Source organism: Danio rerio, chromosome 23, assembly GCF_052040795.2.
Source record: "Danio rerio strain M-AB ecotype USA chromosome 23, GRCz13ab, whole genome shotgun sequence".
NCBI classification, from domain to species: domain Eukaryota; kingdom Metazoa; phylum Chordata; class Actinopteri; order Cypriniformes; family Danionidae; genus Danio; species Danio rerio.
This window is the reverse complement of record NC_141043.1, coordinates 32826410-32849475: the sequence shown is the minus strand read 5'-3', so window position 1 is coordinate 32849475 and position 23066 is coordinate 32826410. Positions and strand designations below refer to the sequence as shown.

The window sequence follows — 23066 nt, the reverse complement described above, 5'->3', positions numbered from 1 at the left end:
TTTTAAAAATGCCAAAAACATAGTAATAATAATAATATATATAGACTGTCACTTTAATTTAAGGGGTATTTACGTCCAAATCACGTGAACGGTGTAGGAATTACAACAGTATGTGCCTCAAATACATTTTAAATAAATAAATATATATTTTTACTGATGTAGATTTCACCAGCTTCAGTTCAACTTTAAATGACCAAACATTCATTTATTTTAATTTCACGATTTTAGCGCTTTCAATGCTGGTTTCTTTAAAAAAATGAGAGTTGTTTTTTGTGTTAAAAAAAGAAAATTAGTAGTTGTTTTCAATGTACTACATGCTAAGCAAAAAGTTGTAGTTTTGCATGTGTTAATGTTTTTTTTTTTTTGTATTTAAAGGTCTAAACAAACTTAATTTTTGTTACACATTCAAATCACACTCTCATAGTTTTTTTTAATACTGTGATAACAGTAATGACATTTTGCAAAGAACTTTAGATCAACATTTTGTAAAGGACATCACGTATTTCAATGCTAAGTAAACAAAGATGACATCATTTACTGTGTCCTACATTGTTGTGGGAGACAGATCCACCAATTTGAAGATAAGAGATGTACCAGAACTGACAACATTTTTATTTATTATTATTTTAATATTGTAGGCACAGGGAAAATACATTTTTTTTAATTATTACGTAACAATACGCTAATTTAGACAAAAACCAACAACAACAACATTTATATCTATATAGATTATATCATAGATACTAGGGATTGTAACATATGGCCAAAGAAGAAAAGATAGAGTATAGCGAAGCAAATGGTTTAATCAGGTAAAAAAAGAAAAAGGTGAGCAATTGTACTTGTAAAATGTTTTTTACTTTCAGATTTTTTAATGCTTGTAAAAAAAAGTCTTGTCTCTTCTGAATGGCTGTGATGAGGGGTGTAACATTTTTCAGAAATGATGGAGACTTGAAAAGGTATACTAGGACATTCTCTTCTCTTCTACACATCAGGAAACAATTAAAAGTCATATAGTGAATCTGAACTGCCAAAAATGTCTCTCCGTGGAGACCTTATATAGCAGTACAGCAATAAAGTAGACTAAACATTTAATGTAATTTAGTTTCATATGGGTTTGAGTAACTTTTTAAACCTTTTACTTAATTTAAAAAAATGCAAATTAATTCCAGGTAACAATCATCTTTTTAAATCTGATTTGAAGGGCATATCTGTGAAAAATAAAAGAAAATCAAAAGCTGTTTTAGACTTAGCTGTTTAATCTAAACTCTGACATATATTCTTATAATTTCCCACAGAACTGCTTTATTGAGCACTCAGAACTCTGTGCTTTTTATGGTGTACTGTGTACATAAACAAGGGTAAACGGACATCTTGTGGTGAAATAAAGGAATTACATTTTATTTGAATTATTTTTAACAGATAGCACTTTTATGTACATTTTGTATTTAAATGACGCAAGATCATATCCAATCTTTTGTAAGCGTATTTGTAATTCACAAGATGTTCAATCCCATCATCAACACAATAATAATAAACCAGAATAATTCCGTTAAAAATATTACATATATAAGTCTGTAGCAGTACAAAACTCACCATAAAACTTGTTGAGAAAGCGTGTCTTTTATTGAAATATACTGATAAAATCTATAGTAATCGTTAACCATCATTCTGTACACTGCACACTCATCAAAAATGCCATGAGAAAACATAAATAAGGCGAAGATACTAAATTTATGAAAGACCTATTATTATTATTATTATTATTATTATTATTATTATTATTATTATTATATCCAGAGTGGCTTCACATAGTCCGTCCAAGTAACTTTTATTTTGACAGGATCTCGATTCCGCCCTCGTGACCTGGAAATGACCATTGTAGATTGATGCGCGCGTCTGTTGCCGCATGCCCTCCTGTTGCGTGTAGCTTCCTTTGAATAACACTACTGTCAAAATATCGATCTGCAATGGAGGCCTTGAACCAAATATTAATAGAGTATCCGCCGCTTGTAGTCGGTGGCGTGGGAGCGACCGCGGTTGCAGCAGGAGGAGCGCTGATCTACAGAATTGCAACCAGGTATTATTGTGTCCCTGCCCATAAGATGTCGCTGGGCCTCATATATCAGACATTGGTATCTAGTTAGGGCCGTAAACTAATTGGACTATTGTCTATACGAATCCTGATAATTGATTGTTTGAGCAGTTTTTTCATTGAACAGTCTTGTGTTGAAAAATATAACTAGGTGTTCACGCGCACAGATAGTGTTAAGCGCGCGATACAAATGCGCGTGATTCGTATCTTTGGTCCAAGAACAAAACAAAGCACAATGCACTGTTATATTTATGGTTTCTAACACAAATGTGATGAATACAACAAAATATGATTGTTTTTAAAAAAGGATAAACAATGCTTTGCATTTGTATTTATTCAGTTAACTTCATTTATAGCTCCTCCTTAAGTCTTTTATATCTATTTTTAAGCTATTCTAAATAATTGTTATCTTGAGTGTAAAATTTCTTACCATGGTAAGAGCAGTTTCCTCAGAAAAGACACTAGCATCAAACTGTCAGAAATCAGTTATGCATATAGTGCTAGCCTAAAAACAATAGGCGAACTATTGATATTATATGATATATTGATATCATATAAACTGTCTGTTCTGATGTGCAGTGAATTATATTTGGTCTGGTTTGTTCAAGAAATTAATTAATTGGTAAATAATTGTTACATTTCATTTGGCAGTGGTGTTGTATGATAGATGATTCATTTCCTGGATTCCTTTTTATTCAGATTTCTTCATAATAACAGGCATGTCATGACTTGATACTTCTCAACCTTTCTTTCATATATTTTCAGCCTTCTTTTTAGCCAATGACTTAACTATTTGCAATTTACTGCATGCCTATTTATAAAAGCAAATGTTACCAGATTAATGCATATTAAGCCTGATAGCTGGCATATATGACTGAGATGTCTATTTAATGTTTTGTTTACATCTGGAAAGTATATTTGTTAGAACATTTGCTCATATGCAAACCATTGAATAGATGTCAATTTCAGACGTTAAGTGGACGTTTGGAGTCATTGAAATGTGGAATTATCATCAGTCAGCAGACCCTTTATTATGTTTAGCAGACCTTTGATGGTCTCTCCACACCACCACCAGTTAAATGGGGTTTAATAAAAATGAAAAAAAAAAAAGATTTTGATATGTGGTTATATGATTCTTTTAAACATTGTTTCTCCTTATTTTAAATTATTAAATCAATTCTTTGGACCCCCTGGTTGGGAACCACTGATTTGTATTGTCACAGGTTGAATTTGTCAGTGTAATCAAGCCGTTGTCAAGTTAATCTAATTAATCAGTTTAGTTATTCAAATTCGGTTCAATCAAGCTCTATTCATGCTTTGCGTAATCAGTCTCAGATTTCAAGACTGTCACTGTCCTGTTTGAAAAAGCTAATTTACTTTTTTGCATTCAGTAGATTAGCTTTAAGGCCCCGTTTACACTAATACGATTTAGTTTTTAATACGCATATATTTTGCAATGGTTACGCCATCTGTCCACACTACGCCGGAGTTTTCGAGTGCTGAAAACGGAGCATTTTTAAAATGCTGAAAAGGCCATTTTCATTTTAAAACGCTGCTGCTCCGTCTCAGTGTGGATGATGAAAAACGGAGACATCTAAAAATGTAGGCATGGCTGCTGACATTCGATTGGGGCTTTTTCTCAATATGAAGTAGCCTACACAAAATTCAGTCTTGCATCCTTTCTTTAAACAAACCCCCGAGAACACAACGGGTAAATCTTCAAAGGGAACAGTGTAGGCTACTTTATAAAGTCATTTACCTCACGCTGGCTACTTTATTTCACTTTCTTAATAAAATCAAATGTAACGTAATATAATATCAACGTAATATAAGGAACTGCCTGTTTTGATTTTGATATTAGCAACTTAACAGACATTAAAAATGTTAAAGCATTGTGTATTTATTTATTTATATGACTGTCATCTTCACTGTATCCGTATTTATAACAAACGGAGCCTATAACATTACTGCCTAAAAAATACAAACCATAACCTGTCTCTTTAGCTGAATATCAGTTTTAATAATCAAAAACGGGTTTTATAAAAGTATAACGTACAATAAGTTTATACAATATAGACGAACAATCTGTCAAATAAACAGAATCAGAGAGATGAAACGCCAGTGTGGACGCAGATCATTTTCATTCTAAAACGCTGTTTTCAAACTAAAATGTAATAGTGTAAACAGGGCCTAAATTTCAGGCTTTGTTGTTTTCCACTGAATGTTTCTTGAAAATTCATATAATGCATTTTAAAGAGGACTCTTGCGGTTCCATTTGATTTTTGTCATTTGTATATTTTGATATTTTTCTGAAAAAAATGTTTTTATGCGATGATTGATCGTGTTTTAAAAACTTTTTAAGTTTTGGCTTCTGCAGCAGTTTTACCTTTACTCTTTTCTACAGGAAGAAACCGACTCATCTTCAAGTGAATTGTTGGTTCTGCAATCAGGACACAGTTGTCCCCTATGGGAACAGAAACTGCTGGGATTGTCCATATTGTGAACAGTATAATGGCTTTCAGGAGGTATTGACTTTATGCAGATATCTTTAATCAATTTAAAGTTAGTCCTGTCATAATATCTTTTCTTTTTTTTGTACAATATATTGCAGTAAATATATTGTGATAAACAATATTATTGTCATTTTAATACTATTTTATGCCACTCATATATAATGCCAGAATGACAGTATAATGTCATCTCAATGCAAGACAAGTACACTCTTCCAAAGAACACATCATATTTCATTCCTAAGAATATTTAATTTATTTATAGTCATTTTAACAATTAGGCATTGGAATCAGAATGTGAAAACACATATCCTAAATAAATAATAATAAATCTTAACAAAAAAAGTCCAAGGTAAAAAGTAACAGAGGCTGCGATATCTGCTACCAGATCTATTGTCGGTTGTCAGACACCCACATGAAAATATACTATAGTATTTTATAGTAAATACTATGACAAATACTTACACTGACACCTCCATTAGAGATAGAGATGTTGCGCTATCAGCTAAAATGTTGCTAGAATTGGTTTTTATGTATGGACGATATATATTGCATCACCAGAAATGATTGAGGTCATGTTCATGTGTTGTGTGATAAGTCGATATATTGATTATCATGAGAGGTCTATGTAAAGTTTATGTAAGTGAAATCTATTATTTAGTTTTTATATTTTTCCTTAGATTGGAATATGTCTGGATACATTTTTTTTTATGATAAAAAAGGAATGTTTCCCATGATTTACAAATGACCTCGACTGTCGTTTTATGCATTTAATGAATGTCATTTAGACCTTCATTAAATGCACATTTATTTACTTTATTAAGCAACCAATTCCATTTTTTCTCTCTTGTTTTGGATCTTCAGAATGGGGACTACAACAAACCCATTCCTGCTCAGTACATGGAACATCTGAATCATGGTGTTTCCGCCGGCGTCCCTGAGACCCCCAAGACCCTGCAGTGGGTCAACTGTCAGATGCTTTTGTGCAAGAAGTGCAACAACAACCAGACACTGAAGATCAAGCAGCTGGCCTCGTTCATCCCCAGGGAGGATGTAGGTTTATAACTGAAGTTGATCTCTTCATTTTAAGGCAATCAGTGTTTCAGAATTAAATGAGTCTTTTATGATTTACTAGAATGATGGAAAAAGGGTACGTTTAAACCTAAATAAAAATATCTCTCATTAACTGATTACTTCCGTTTAGAAACACAAATGAAGATATTTAAATGTACTTAAAAAAAGAAGAATTAATTAATAAATACTTGATTGCTGCCTTCTATATAAAATGATTTAATAGATACAGTGAAGCCTAAACATCAAGTCTAAATTAAATGTTTATTTTGTGTCTCTTCCCAAGAATTTACATGGATTTATTTTTGATCCTTTTTGTATGAAGTGGATTAAGTAAAGAGACAGAAATCTCTCAGATTTGGTTAAAACATTTTGATTTGCGTTCTGAAGACAAATTAAAAATGTACACGGTTAAAAAAAATATTGCTGCCTTCATTTTTTTTTTTTTTTTTGAATCTAATGAACTTTTCTAGTCATCTCAACTTGGATCAATTAAACTGACTAAAAATATTAAGTTACTTAAAATTTTAGTTGAAACCTGATTAACATAGTTTTAGAAAGAGATGAGGGTGAGCAATGACACCAATGTACCCTGAAAGTAGAGGAAAACAATACAATTTTGAGCAAAATCAGGCCAAAATAAAGTCCATTTCTGAAGTTGAAAACTGCTTGAACTACATTCAAAAGCGACTTTTGCTGCTTGTTCAAACTATATATTTAAAATGAGTTAAAACAACACGATTCTTACGTTTTTTGGGGGACAACTGAATTCTTCATTCCACTTTAATTTCTAAAAATGACCAAGTTAACCTAATCAATTTGTGTTCAACATGAAGAATTGTGTGGTTCTCGCGTGTTTCAAACTTGAAAAATCTAAGTTTACTGAGGCCTAATATGGTGAGAGAATTTTTATTTTGGTGATGAACGAACCATTTAATTATGTTCTTCAATGGGCATCTGTTACATACCCTAAAATAATATTAATTGGGATAAAAAAAGGCTTTTGGGTTTACTTTATTATATAATGTGAAAAGCATCATCTCAAAAACAAGTAACTTGCACACTGAGAGTAAAATTGATTGCAATGTGTGTAACATGCTGGCAGGAAAACTACGATGAGGAGATTGAAGTTTATAAGCACCACCTCGAACAGACCTACAAGTTGTGCCGACCATGCCAGACAGCAGTGGAGTACTACATCAAACACCAGAACCGGCAGCTGCGGGCGCTGCTCTTCAACCACCAGCTCAGACGCACTCGGGACGCAGATAAAGCCTTCATTAAGGTGCTCATCTCTATATTTACCGTTTCAAATCAAGCCAAAAACTTGTCATGAAAAATACAAAAGACTGCTCTTTTATGCCATGATAAGACAGAACTGCGTGGTAAAATATTAATCAAAAGATTTCTATTTTAATTTAAACACCCATGTTCTTAAATCTAAATGGTCAGTATGTTTATTAAACCTTTGACGGTCACAGCTGGTACATTCAATTCTATGGCATAGAGAGAGCAGTTTTCATTTATGATTATGAAACGGCTTCTCAGCCCATGCACACCAGATTTTTCACTCATGCTTATCACCAATGTTTAAAAAGATAGTTCCCCCAAAATGAAAATGTAAATACTGTATACTTGCCTTCAAGTGGTTCCAAACCTTTATGAGTTTCTTTATCGTGTTGAACTCTAAAGAATATGTTGAAGAAAGCTGAAAAACTTTAACCATTGGCATATGGTTTCCAGCTTTCTTCATCATATCTTCCTTTTTGTTCAACAGAAGAAATAAAGTCAAACGGGTTTGTGGCTAGTGAAGGGTGAGTAAACGATGAGAAAATGTTCAGTTTTTGATGAACTATTCTTTCAACAGCTCTTGACTAAACAATGCCCGCCAATGTGAGCCAGCACAAAAGCCAGGTGTAAATGCATCATTCAAATTTGTATTATTTTTATTTTTTGGTTTGTTTTGACGTGATGCATTACAAACTGCCAGAGCAATGAGATTGGTACCTTAGTTCTTATTCCTTGAGCTGCCGAAGTTACAGAGAATATACACAGCTTGGTGGCACTCAAGCATACAACTGTCTAGCCGAGCACATTAAATAGGATTCATTGGTGAGTTTCATTTCACTGAAAATATTCCTTCATGGCTTTTAACTTTTGTCCTGCAAACAGTTGGCCAGGGTTTTTTTTTTTTTTTTTTTGAGGTTGTTTAAATAATGTGGAAAAGCTTTGTTATTAAATGAGGGAAAAGCATGAAGGTGATGACTTCTGTGCAACAAGCAACTATCAGAGGAGTAAAATTGCACAGCGCTATCTTGTGTACCGGGGGTATTTTTGCATCTAATGTCAGGGAGTGATTTTGCATGTTTGCTCTGCTCAACACCAGTCATTTGAGTATGAATGCAGAACAACGTCTCAAAAAATGCTGACGATAAGCTGAAGCGAAAACAGTCCTGGTGTGCACAAGCCTTCAGTCTTTAGACTTTTCAACTAGTATTACTATTTTAAACATTGTTACAAATTAGGGCTGCAATTAGGACATGGTTACAAAAAAAATGACATAGCAATATTTTCAATAACTGCGATATATGTTGCGAAATAAATGCAATTTCACCAGATGACTTGAAAAGCTTGTAAAGAATTCATATTTTTAGAACAATTGGGATGATTCTGTATGGGAGCGTATCTGCATAAAGTATCATTTAAAAAATGACAAGCATAGTTAAATGCAATAGACAAAAGATGCAAATAAACAATTCTTTTCTGGGGAGTCAAACAGTATTCAGAAGCAGAAATTTAATAATCACTGTTTAATAATATAAACACCAGTATTATTTTTATTGAGTAATTATGTAATGTTCAATTTATCTTTAAGCCACAAATGTTTAATTTATTGTGCCCAAATGGCTTAAGTTTTCTTCAAAATCTTACAGTCAGGCCCTAAAACGCATGCAAATAATAAACTTTCACTCTAAAGTTAAAATTTGAAATTACTACACTATATAGTAACTGTAATGTCTGGTCAACTATAATCCCAACTACATTGCAGATGCCTGCGTTGTAACTATTGCAGACTCGCACATTGCGATATCAATGCTGAAACGATATATCGTACAGCCCTTTTACAAATATTCAAATAGGTACAGATGTGCTGCTGTAACTGGAATATAAACACTGATGTTAGGTGTTTTGATAGTCAAGGGATGATTGTAGCAATTCTTACACCAGTAGGTGGCAACAATCAGCCAAATTATATGCATTCGTCACAGAATAATTGAACTAAATTCTTCAAATATGCTGATTCACACCTAAACAGAAATGAGCAAGTTATTTAAAAAGTCATTTATATATAATAATGTATTTTAAAATGATTCTGCAGCAAATACAATTTAGTCAAAACCTTTAGTATGTAAATTTAATATTTTATTACTTAATTTTTTTACTTGTTCACTTATTTTTGTTGTTGATATTTTGTTAAGCTGTCATTTCAGAATCAAAAAATTTAATTTGTAGTTTATCCAGAATGGTGCAGCTCTACTCGGAGGTGTAAATGCAAGAATACTATGAGCCTGATTAGAGGCCAAAGGCTTGACATGGAAAATTGCTCTGAATTCAGATTTTGCCCTGATAAACTGTAACTTAACTGCAAACTTAGCATTTGTTGCACGCATAAAGTGTGATTAATGATCAGTCCGTTACTGGTGTTTTCTTAAACCGGAGATAAATGTGTGGAAGTGATTGCCGGCGATAAGGAAAGACCTGTTGTCTCTTGCTAGTATTTTATTGTGCAGCTACTGTTGATTCATGTTTAGCTTTTAATCAAGCCTGACATGCAAGTGTCAAACTCTATTCCCATATCAACTGAGTATTCATCTTTTTTTTTTTTTTTCAGAACACTTACTCTCTCTCCACCCCGGCCTGGTTGATCTTGCTCAGGATTCTTACGTTTCTCGCTTGTGCCTTTTTGGTAGCTGTGGCTTTGTCTGGATATGTAGACGAGAGCCCCTCTGTCACGCAGACCTTGAGCGGAGGAGTCGTTCCACCTAAGCGAGTCCTTCAGAATGAGAATGAAAGCAAGACTGATGAGGGCAGCTTGATGTGGGACGATCTGATGGGTCTCCTTCCGGAAAAAGCAGTGGAAAACGCTCGACTCTTCTGGCAGTCCGGAAGTGACCACCAAATGGCCGTGGCCTCTGTTGGACTCCTTACTTGCATCACAGGTGTCTTAATGGCAGGACCTGTCAGGTAAAAATAAATTAAAATAATAAATATATAAAAGTGGTTTTAGTTTTATTACTTTTGTATTCATTCATTTCAATTAAACACAAATAATACACAAGTGTTGTCGCAGTACTGGAATTCGGTACCGGTCGGTACTGACATTTTCAAAAACATCCATTTCTCACCAACATTTGAGTGCTGTTGCACATATTCTTAAACAGCGCTGATTTACCATAGTGTTCACATGTTCAACAGAAATTACTGTGATTGGCCGTGAAGGTTATCAGTTCACTGAACTCACCGCTCTTTACTGAGTGTAAACATAGATACAGGGACCCTGGAACTTTTTAAAGCCGCTATTCATCAGCGGATTGCTCATATGTCCACTAATAGACAAACCAGCTTATCGATGTGACTTTGAAATGCTCCAGTGTCCCTGTATCTGTTACATACATACATACTGTTGAAAACTAAATTATTTGCCATTCTGTTTGTTTAAGGTTCACAAGTAATGTTTACCAAAACATTTTAATAAATAAAATAAAAAATTTCATTGTTTCTTATTATATTTTTTTCTCTTATTTAAGTTTGGCTGCAATCAAACAATGTAAATATAAGATCCAAGGAGGTCAATATTAGCTCTCTTAAAGGGCACCTATGATGAATATCATCTTTTGGAAGCTGTTTAGACAGAACTGTGTGTAGGTATAGTGTGTCCACAGTCATATTAGAGTGATAGAAACACAGTAAGTCTCTCTTTTTCAAATTTCTGACAGTAAAAAATAGTATCCAAATCCCTCCCGTTTTGAGGCCTACATCAACATGACATAGGAGTGCGGTTTCCCCGCCCACCTTATTGATTGACAGCTACGTATTAAATTGTATCCAAAGTAATGCGTATATTCATATCAACAAGACAGGATATGCGTAAACCAACTGGATTAAACGATCTCTTCAGCTCTCTGTAATCAGCAGCATCTTAAGAATGAGTTTTACAAGTTTAAAACTTTTCTAAAACAGTGCATGTTTTAATAAAGACAGTAAAATTGTTTTGTAATTTTTCATGTCAGTACTATTATAAAAGACTCTTCAATCCTGTTTCATGGACTTAAATTTTGTACATTAACAAAACGGATGTCCATACAGCAGTGGATATTAACCTATCCCGTTGCATTTGCCATGCAAAAACAGTGCAAAGCTAAACGCATCCCCAAACTTTATAATGACATTGTGTGTGACTCATCATTGCAGAAAGGCTTGAATTAACTCCACAACAAATACATCAAATAGTCATTGGGGAAGTTCTTAAAGTAGTTAGAATGGGAGAGCTGCTTCATTCCTGTCTGTCACTGCTGCTTATGCGGGAGAAGATATACCCATCATAGCAATAATGAGCAATCTCTTTGGCTTTGACATGCACATGGGAATGGCGGGCGGGGAGAACCAACTCGTATGCATTAAAGGTACAGGCAGCAAGTACAGCTACAGCCAAAACAGCTCAAATTTACAAGGGAAACAAAGGTCTAATAAATAATCTGAGTATTTTGAGCTGAAACTTCACAAGCACATTCTAGAGACACAAAAGATTTATATAAAATTTTGAAAAAGGGGTAAAATATGTGCCCTTTAAGTTTTTTTTGGCTACAGCACAAACCACTGTTGTCCAGTAAATTGTCAAAATGACCTTGTCTAGTTTATCTAATTAACGTAATTAAGAGAACTAGTTTCTTGTGAAATAATTAGTAAAATATTATGTACTGTCTTTATGACAAAGACAAAAATAGTTAGAACTTAGTTATTAAAGAGATTATATTTAAAAATGTTTAGAAAAAAAATCTTTTAAATTATACGTGGGAAACATTTGAACAAGAATTAAAATTTGCTAATAATTTTGTCATCAACTGTATATTGCAATATATACATGTATATAATAAACTAAATAAAATCTTTAGTTAAAGAAATTTTTTTTTTCCTCTCAAGGTTAAGGAGGATTGATGCTGTGGCTTCTGTGCTCTGGCTCCTGGTGATCTGTTTCTACCTGGCCGAGTGTTACCTGAAGACAGACGTCCCAAGCTGGCTGGAAATGGTCAAGTTTGGCATCACTTCTGTGTGTTGTCTGGTGGGATTCGCTGCCGCTGTGGCAACACGCAAATCCACAAGTCAGAGAAGAGCCAGAGGTCGCAGGTCAGAATCTGAGCAGTGACACTAAGCTAAGATATTTAATGGGATCTGTAAGCCAAGACCCTTTTGGGACATATTGAATCAAGGGTTCGATTTTGCCAGATTGGTACATTATTCTTCCAAACATTTTATTCAATTTACACTAACAAACTAATGCACTCATTTATAAACCTCCATGGCCTTTAGGGCAGTGTTTCCCAACCTTGTTCCTGGATGCACACCAACTGTACATATTTTGGATCCCATTAATTTTAGGTTTTGGAGTCTCTTCTAATGTTCTGTTAATTCAAGTGTGAATGTGTTTAGGAAAATGCGAAAAATAAAAAATAAAAATGTGTGCTGTTGGTGTGCCTTCAGGAACAGGGTTGGGAAACACTGCTTTAGGGTACTTGCTAACTAGGCCCTCAACAAAATACTATTTTTTAAAAGATCAGTGTTGGTGCTTGCTTTGATTTATTTAGCTCAGAACACTAGAAAAGGAGTGTTTATTACCTTTTTGTAGTCTAGTGGTAAAATGTCCAGTGTGCCTCTGATTTGACACTTTACTTTCAGACATTTTACATTTAGTTTTATACTGGTTAAATTGGGGTTTAAGGCTACTGAAGATACAGCCTAGTATTTGAATTAATATTGTATGACTCAATGCAAGATTTCTTGTGCATAAAGAAATAGTGGTGCCATTTTATGGATGGTGGTGGGAGATTTGGGATTTTTGTTTTCTACCACTGATTTGACTGTTGCAGTATGGAATTGTCATTTAAAAATTACAAGATATAACGTAACAATACCCAATGCTCAACTTTAATAGACATTATTTTATCGCTCAAAGCCTATATGCAATCTCACTTAAACCGTAAAATCAGTATTTATTTGCTGACATACTTTAGTTGAAGCTATTATTTTGTAGTAAGCTTCAACAAGCCAGATTTGGGAATGTCTGTGTCAAATATGTATGTTTAGTTGTGTAGATTCTTAATCTTAATTTAAAGCCTTGTGTGACAATTTGATTTTCTGGGCCCAGTTTTTAAAAAAAAATGTAACTGGATCAAATAATTCAGAGTGTTGGATCAGTGTGATCCAAATACTAAATTTCAGGTTTACCAAACCCTGTTTACCAGAGCCTTAAATGGAACCAAGAGTGTAGCCTACTGGCTAAGCAAAGAACAACAGGTAGGCAAAATACCAGTGGCAACAAACAGCCATTGTTTGTTTTAATGGTAAAAAACAGGAACACTGCAATCAACAAACATTGTACATTTTTTAGTTTGCTCTAGAGTTGGGTCGATAGATGATGCCATCATCCATTGCCAATGGCTGATAGACATCCCGATGCTGAGCCGGAATCGTGATCCCCGCCCCTGTCGCAGCGGCAATCCGCTTGCGGAAAAAAACCGCATGGCCCCATTTACACTAATACATCTTTATTTTAAATTGGCATTTTAGAACGAAAATGTTCCACACCCACAATGGCGTTTAACCTAAGTTCTGAAAAGCCCTCCTTCAACAATATAGCACTGAAAACGCACATACACTCTGTCACGCTGCAGCGTATGCGAACATCTGAGCTCCAGCAGTCAGTCACAGGCTCACAGCGTCAGTACACTGCTTTAATCTTTCGCTTTCACGCTTGTAATTTTAGCGAAAAACCTTAGATACTGTTGGTTGGTTCCTGTTTGTTTTGCACCTTTTTACCAACCAAGTTTGTCAAAGCCATAGTAACGACACAGATCACTCTGTCTATTCATGCCAGAGTCTCGCAGAAAAAGTGATTGACAGGTGGCAATTTGTGTGTAACTTATCTTTATTTGTTTATGATTTGGTCATGGGTTAAACAAACGCCATGTGGGACAGGTAGTTGAAACGGTAGGCTACAAATAATTAATTAATTAATTATTCATAAATAATGAATTCACCGCCACCCACGACGATGATGCTATCGTCCATCGTGATGTTTTACATTAGACATCGTACAATGCCAAATTGGGCGACATCGCCCAACCCTAGTTTGTTCTAAAACAATACTGCTTTGATACTTTTTTGCTGTTGTTGTTTACCATATCTCATTAGATGTGACATGCTTCATATAGGCTTTAAATATAAAGGAATTTTTATATTGTATGTCAAGTTCGTGACTTTTTTATTTTCTTTGGTAAAAAAAAGTCACAACTGAGTCCACCCTTCTGACGGGATCAGGATAATCCTGTTTTTTGGATCAAATAGATCTCAATTTGGTCAAAATTTTGAATAACCCAAAGGGCAGGCTTGATCTTAATCAGATGTTAATTAATCAGATCTTAATTCAAAATCTCTCTGTTACTTTTGAAAAACTAATTTTCAAGATTTGATCCAATCCATGATCCAAAATCTGACTGGATTACCTTTGGAAAAACTGGGCCCTGATTATTACATCAATCCAGAACAGATGCAATGTTTAGTTTACTGACACAGAAATCAGTTAACGAAGTACTTTGCTTGGCACTGCTTATTGTATTGTGCACCATATATTTATTACACTGTAAAATTAGAATAATGCACTTCATTTTATTACACGCTATTTAGTTTGAATTCTGCTAACCACACTAAAGCGCTGTAACGTCGCCTCCACGTTCCACTAACGTTTGTTTATATATGTTTTTTAAAGCTTTATAATGAAAAGCCTCTTTTACCTGTTGGTTATGTATTGTAATGTGTTTGCTGTTTTAGAGTGTGACATCATATGAGTGTATGACTATAGGTTGTATGTTTCTGTAGGTTTGCAACACTGTATTTCCCAAGTTACTGTATGCATGTGGCGTATGCTGTGAAGTTCATTTTTTGCTGTGATCAAAGTGCTTATTAATGTGACTTAGACATTAACTGTCTGCAGCTTTTGTGTTATTCAAATCAAGTCTTTTTCAAATTTTGTGAGTTTACCGAGCACTCATGTGTAATAATGGGATGGTTCACCCAGAAATTAACTTTCATTTTACGCAAGCTCGAATATTCCAAATGTTTCTATCTTCTGCTAAACACAAAAGATGATGTTTTCATGAACATGCAGAACCAAATTGTTGACGTCTCTACTGAGTTATTATGGGGATCTCATTCTTTACATCTTATTTTGTGTTTGTCACAAGAAATTTCATAAAATTTTGAAGACTTGAGTAAATAATGACAGAATTGTCATTTTTGGGTGTACAAACTTTTTAGTCCATGCAGATTTAGTGGTACTTGTCCACTTTTGACAAACTGTAAGGTTCTCAACAAGCTTTGACATATTTATAATTTCAAACTGCCAAAATTGAAATGTGCCTATGTAAAAAGCTCTAGTTAAAACTCTGTCATCACTGACTTCTATAGCATGAACAAAAATACTATGGAAATCAAAGGTTTCCGTCTACTTTTTGGTTATAAATGCTCTTCAAAAACACGTTCATCAGTGTTCAGCCAAAGAAAAGACTGGATAGAGCGCAAATGATGACCGAATTTTTTATTGTTATGATAATGTGATCTGTTTGTGGCACATTTCTGTTATGTAAGTATTTTACTGTAGACGTTCATATTCCTCGTCATCATAGTATGTTTTTACCAAAGTTGGTTGGTAAATACTAATAGTGTGTATTTGAATCTGACATTAATACTAGTATCTCAAAATAATGTAAAACATTTATGTAGCACAGTAGACTGTATTTTGTGAGTATACTCAATACTTCATTGACTACCTATTTTATTATTGTAATGTCACCTCATGTCTCCCTCCCAAACTTTATATTATTTAATATAGAATGTGAGTGTAACTGAATGAAGCTGAATTTAACACTAAGGATTTATACGGTAAGACTGAAAATACAGGTCTGTGCTTGTTGTATCAGAAGGCGCATGGTGATATTAAAGTCATAAAAGTAAATGGGTTTCTGTTGATAATGTCTACTGTTGAGGTCAATTAAAGGGTTAGATTTGGATTAGTTTAGTGCTTATAAGCAATTATGGTACCCTTAAACCTTTAAACTTCGCCTGGTATCAACGTGTTCATATGCATTTCATGTTGTAAATTATATTCAGATTTCATAGAGAACATTTGTTGTATTTCATTATGCTCTCCATCACTTTTCTTGTGAGTGTACGGATGAATTAATAAACCCACGTTACATAGCTTATAAGTAGGGCCAGGCAGAATCTGCTGGCATTTTTTGCTATTTCTGCACAAAATTTAGGCTAAAATATTTCGAGAGTATCGTAACTGAACACCTAATATATCAAATAAAAAATAATAACTTTTTACTTTTCACTGCAAATCCATTTAGATTCACTTATTTAGTAAACAAATCAAGTCTCTCATCTAATATATCTACTAAAAGACAGAAAATATAACTTTACAAACTGTATTGTGAATAAATCAATTGATCATTTTCATATTAGGCAATAATACTGAAATTGATTTAAAAGCTGAATAGATATAAATGTACACATGTAAGTAAATACACTTGGTAGGCTAGAAATCTGCGGAGATCTGTGTGTGGACAAGTAATTGCGAAAGCGAGTGGTTGAAACTAAATTGAATGATACCAATATTTTGATTGTAAGAGCTTTTGTTTTGATTTGCTTTCTTGAAGCTCATCACATCATTAAGGTGAAATTAGGTCGTTTTTGTTTTTCTTCAGTTTGTATGCATTGAGCACATGAGCATTTACACTATGAAAGCAGTCTAATTAGAGCATTTTGAATACCTCTGAAGGAGTCCACTTTTTATCTGATTGGCAAGAATGTATCTTAATACGAGGTGTAAACAGCACTTAGAGCCTGTTTTGGCCGTTGACCATTACAGATCTAAAACATTCATTTGAGCTTTTTGGTTCTTTATTACAAATAGGCCTATTTATAGAAACCTCTAGTCAGAATATATTTTGCCATTGCTCTTTCTGGTATACCATCAACCACAGATCACTGTGTTTTTAGTTCTTTACCTGACCTCTCAGATATAATGTGAATTGCAATGCTGAATAGTGTAAAACCATTTCCGTCCAGAAACGTAAGCTAAGGTTTGTTATGATGTCTTTGGAGTGTTGTTGTTGTTTTATAATTGGAGTAAAGCAGCATGTTGGAGTAATCGCTGTACTAAGATTGGATTGTATTGGATTCTTTTATACCTTGTATTGTTTAACCCTATTATGAAAGTGAAATAAAACACTTACAAAATGCAAACTGTGTTTGGCATTTTTTTAAACTAGAATTAGGGTACGTTTATATGAGGGTGATGTACTGAAGTTTGCGTGAATGATTCTTGTTCTCAATCATCGACAAAAAAGACTGAAACAATGTCTTGTGCATGCCAGGCCAGTGGACGGCGATATGACTTTCTTGCTTTGTAAAGAAACAAAAAGTACCTGTGCTAATGTAGTCTTGTGGTTTGGCATTGTTGTTTTGGTTAGTCAATCAATTTTACATGCCTATGCATTTATACTATTTCATAAATTAGCGTTTTTGTGCTTTACATGGGAACAGTAAAAGTATAAATCTCAAAAGCCACTTTGAGATCCCAAAACTACTATTGTCAAAATCATGTTTTCAGTTTTGCTTGAAAGCCGTGTTGTGTGAACATAACCTTAAATTATTTGGATAATCATTATAGAGGGAAGTGATTGTACCCTTATGTATTATAATAACATAACTAAGACATTTGCATATTATCGGTTGTCTGAACTGAGCAAGCGGAGATACACTGAGATATTACTGATGTATGATTTAATTCATAATTTACAGATATGTCATTTATACACTATCTACTTTGAAATCTTTACTTCACCAAATTGTACTTAGTTTATAGTTTATTTAAATGAAGAGCAATGATGAGGTGTACATTTACACACAATCTGCCTACTTGTTCATATTTTCAGTTTCTCCAGGCTTTAGAATTCTATTAAACTATTATTCTTTCTTCTCCCATTGGCTACTTGACACAAAACAGAATCGAGTTTTCAGTAACAGAAGAGTGATTTGCAGTGCTGTGTGTTTCAGGTATCTGTCTGGTGGTTCTCCAGGAGAGTTCTTCTGTAATCATGGGCCGCTGCTGTCTGCACCTGTGTCTGAATCCTCCACCTTTATCCCGACGCCTCCACCCAACCTGTCCCAGCTGCTGATTCGCCAGCAGAGCCAGCGAACCCGCAAAGCCTCCCCCTCCTCACTGCCTGGCCGGCTCAACAGAGCCCTCTCTTTGGGCACCATCCCTTCACTTGCACGCGCAGGTCAGTGCATGTTGAAAATATTCAGCACTTTTTTGTCGCATGAATAAAAATTGTCTTATGTCATATGTATTGTCATTGTTCTAATAGGATTAGCATTTAAGCCAAACATTACTTTGGAATTTAAAACTGTTTAATAAGCTACTTATTATTAATTTTTTAAATACTTGTATATTTATCAATTTATTATACTGTGTTTATTATGTTATACTTAATATTTAAGATAACAGGGTGTCCGTGGGGTCTTAAAAAGTATAAAAGTTTATTAATTTATTGATGAAAAAATTAAGGCCCTTAAAAGTTATTAAAAAGTCTTAATGGCGTTTAAACAAGGTCTTCAATTTTGTTCAAGCGTTGTTTGACTCCAAAAAAAAAGCATAAATGTATTTTTTTTTTTTTTTAATATTATCAACTGCATGCTCGATCCACACGATTGGTTCGGGTCGAGGCATGTCCGGCCAAGCTCCTCCGTCCGGGTAATGTCACATAGTTTGCTACAAATGCGTAAAGGTGATGTGATGCTCTCCACGTGTAGCAAAACCATAGAGCGAAACAGACGGCAAATGGGCAAATGTAAGCGTATTCCTGGTTGGAGAACGACGAGTTTAAAAAGTGGCTGAAGCTTGTCGCTAAAAACAACGGCGTTATTTATTATTTCAAGTTTTGTTTCTTCTGAGCTTTTTTGAGTTCTGTTGCTTGGTTGTGCTCCTATGATTTATTTAACTACAACAGTTTAAGTTAAACGTTTGATGCTGATTAGAACTTGAAGTGGCAATGAGGTCTTAAAATATTCTGAGAAGGTCTTTTAAAAGTCTTAAAAAGGTATTGAAATTATCTTTAGGATTCCTGCATATACCCTGGATTATGAAGTTAAACATAGTAGTTGCTTTAAAAGGTTTTATTCACTTCTTAGGGTGCTTTCACACCTGTGAATCGATTCAGTTGTTCCGTAACAGAGATTACAATTGTTACATTGGTGCTCTTTGCTCTTGGAGCGGTTCGCTTTCACACTGCAAAGTTTCTAATCGGACCAAAAGAGCTAAAACAAGTCACGTGCGAGTAAACTCTCCTCACATTGGTCAGAGTGTCAGGGTTTATTTTGCAGTGTCCCGCCAAGCTGTCAGGAGAGGTGGTGGTTTGGGGGTGATTGACAGGGTGCGTGCGCGCGACGTGTCTGAGGAGAGACGCGGTGGGGAGGGGTGAGAAGGGTGCGCGATGATGCCTATTTGAGGACCTGGAGGGAGACGCGAGATTACCGGGAGATCATCACTCGTTTGCGAGCATGCGGAGACTCGCGAAACTTCCCACCCCACTCATAATTCTCTCTTCATATAGCCGTATATGCCTATTACATATCCATAAAACACAGTGATACAACCGCGCTCGGATCGGATCGCTTTCTCACTACAATCGAACCGCTCCAGGGTTCGTTTCAATCGAGCCGAGACCACCTCATTCAAGCGATCTCGGAGCGATTACTTTGGCGCGGAACAGAGCGCGATTGCTAACTGGGCAAACGAGATACGTTCCGAAACAAAAGTGTAGGTGTGAAAGCACCCTTATACTTCTTATACACTTCTTACTTCTTATAGACGGTTTATTTAAAATATTGAAATATACTATTTAGTTAAGTTTTAATAACATAAATTCTTTTTACGAATGGAGATTTTGTAATTTTGTGGTATTGTTGTTTGTGATTTTTATGTGAAATTTTATATGCTCCCTGTCGTCTTGACCAGGTCTCACTGGAATTAGAGACAGTACTATCTCAATGTTATCTCCTGAATAAATAAAATAAATAATAATGATATTAAATATATGTTTATTTCATAATGCTGTATGTAAATATAGTAAAATATATTAAATTTTTTATATTAGCATTGTTTTTTTACTATCTGTTTTTATTAAAACGTGCAACTTGTGTGTTTATATTTACTGTATATTCAGTTTAAGTCAGAATTATTAGCCCCCTTCGAATTTTTTCTTCTTTTTAAAATATTTTCCAAATGATATATTTATATATATATATATATATATATATATATATATATATATATATATATATATATATATATATAGTGTATATATTTATATTACTTATATTTAAATTATATGAACGTCGTACGTGTCATAATGTGTAATAAATGTTTAATATTTTATTGAATTATTTAAATGCAAATTAATAGATGCACAGAAACACACAACAATATATAATTTATTTAAATAATAATAATAATAATACATTATTAATTAATTTATCAGGGGTTGCTGCAGCGTAATAAACCGCTAACTTATCCAGCATATGTTTTACACAGCGGATGCCCTTCCAGCTGAAATCCAGTACTGGGAAACATCCACACAGACTCATTCACACTCATACACTACGGCCAATTTAGTTTATTTATTTTACCTATACCCGCATGTCTTTGGACTGTGGGAGAAACCAAAGCACCCAGAGGAAACCCATGCGAACACGGGGAGAGCACACAAAAAATGCCAACTGACCCAGACAGGACTCGAACCAGAGACCTTGTTGCTGTGAGGTGACAGTGCTAACCACTGAGCCACCATTTCACCTTATGGTGAAGACAGTGGCACACAATTAATTAGTTTGTACTGTGTGTGTTGTAATTAAGTGTTCAATAACTATTTATTTTGTTTTGCCTGTATGTTATTGCATATGACTCTCAAAGTGCTGATAGTCATTGACTTGCATCTTATATTATGTATCACCAAGAGCCACAGTTTTAGCTAAAAAAACCCTCATTATTACATTAACTGTCTAAAAGAAATTCCCATGTTAACATAGCCTTGCTTTAGTTTGTGAAGCTGAGCACTGTGCAGATAGTGAGGGGCCCCAGGTGCTGTTTTGTGGAAGCAGTGCAGAGGTGCATGATGGGAAAGATGTGGGTCACTGACTGACTGAATGTCTGCTAGAAGGAACTCGGCTCACTCTTCACCCCAGACGGTGCCGCACCTCACTGGGGAATTTTGCCAACTGCCAAAGAAAACTGCAAAGTGTGATTTAGAAACAATCTGTATGCTCTCCAGCTACCTGCATAACACCGGGATTTTCCCACCACTCGTGGGTTTCCAATTACAGGATGTAGCATTGTTTTATTAACAGCTGGTCCATTTCATCTTATGCCATTAAATTTAAAAGAAGAACAACCCGTAAATTCAATCTTTCATTATTTACTAATCCTATTGCAAACTTGTATGTGCAACTTTTTGTGGGGCTGGAGATTGTGAATAAACTATCGCATTTTGCAAACTTTTTATACCATTATTGCAACCGAATTTTGTTGGACGTTGCGCTGATCTGATGACAGATTTCTAGAACTGATAATGAATAACATTCTGTTGCATATGAGATGCATTGCAGCACAAGAAACAAAACAGTGCTAGTTTTAACGACACTGCATCCAACCACATATCAGCTTGGTTTAAAAGAAGAGACAGCGGTGCTGTGGTAGCTAGAGTGAATGTTTCACTGAACCAGTCATTTACATAGACATCAAACAGCTGACTGTGTCCATTACATGAATATAAGATAGTATAATATATCAAAATAAAGAATCGAGCCTCTGCTTATAAACAATCGTTCCTTTAAACATTCATTCATTTTCTTTTTGCCTCAGTCCCTTTATTAATAAGGGGTCGCCACAGCTGAATGAACCACCAACTTATATGTTTTACGCAGCGGATGCCCTTCCAGCTGCAACCCATCACTGGGAAACACCCATACACTCTCATACACTATGGATAATTTAGCTTACCAAATTCACCTATAGCGCAAGTCTTTGTTGGGGAAACTGAAACACCCGGAGGAAACGCACGCGAACACGGGGAGAACATGCAAACTCCACACAGAAATGCCAACTGACCTAGCCGAGGCTCAAACCAGCAACCTTCTTGCTGTGAGGCGACAGCGCTACCCACTGCACCACCTCTCCGCTCCTGCTTTTAAACAAGAAAAGAATATATTTGTGTTTGCCACCACTTGAATGAAGAAAGGTTTCGAGCTTTTCATAAATTGATAAATTTTTTAATTGAGGAAAAATCTTAGAAAATTACTTTTTTTTTAAGATTATAAGTAATTTTTATTGTTAGATATATTTATTTAGACATCAATGAGTACGTCCACATTTAAATATGTATATTTTTTTATCCATTTCTCATTGAATATGGCCAATAATTTGCATTTAAACAAAGTTTAACAGAGTTTGGTCATTGAACATTATTAGGAATAGCCAAAGATTTAAAATTAAACAAGGTATTGCACAAAATTTCAACTAATCAAATTTTTCTATATTATATATTTTCTATATTCTATATTTATTATAAAAGTTTCTATATTATATTTTCATCAACATATTAATTTGGGTGTATAAATCTTTGGACTGTGATAAGTTTATTTAGTACAAATTATTTTTCTTTTTTTTTTTATAATCACACTTGACTAAAAAGTCTTAAAAACACTTTCCCATTGCAAATGTCATCAGAGTATAGACAGCCCTGAATCAGAAGCTGCAGTTTCTCCATTAGCACTCTGTTCTATAAGTTTTCAAACCGTACCTGCCATAGATATTGTCTGTGACTGACATATTGATGAATGTATGTAGAGTTTTAGGATGCACAAATGAACACTGAAGTCTCCCTAGATTACCTGAGACACTTCTTCTGTTTTTCTCAGAGATAGCGTTAGCCTTGTTTGTAGCTCCACCCTTTTTTGAAGAGCACAATCTCATTTAAATTTAAAGTGACAGTCAC

The 23066-nt window shown here is 34.6% G+C and overlaps 1 protein-coding gene across 5 annotated transcripts in view; it reads left to right on the top strand.

The window, feature by feature from the left end:
* The first annotated feature begins 1871 nt into the window (after nt 1-1871).
* tmem201 (transmembrane protein 201) overlaps nt 1872-23066 on the top strand; it is a 29612-nt gene continuing 8417 nt past the window's right edge. For 2 of the 5 annotated variants that reach the window (XM_087305902.1, XM_087305901.1), the window contains exons 1-7: nt 1879-2077; nt 4497-4617; nt 5467-5655; nt 6779-6958; nt 9566-9918; nt 11875-12078; nt 18070-18296. In XM_087305902.1, coding sequence (XP_087162028.1) covers nt 1968-2077; nt 4497-4617; nt 5467-5655; nt 6779-6958; nt 9566-9918; nt 11875-12078; nt 18070-18296 — 1384 coding nt within the window. In that variant the 5' untranslated portion in view covers nt 1879-1967. 5 annotated transcript variants of the gene reach the window in all.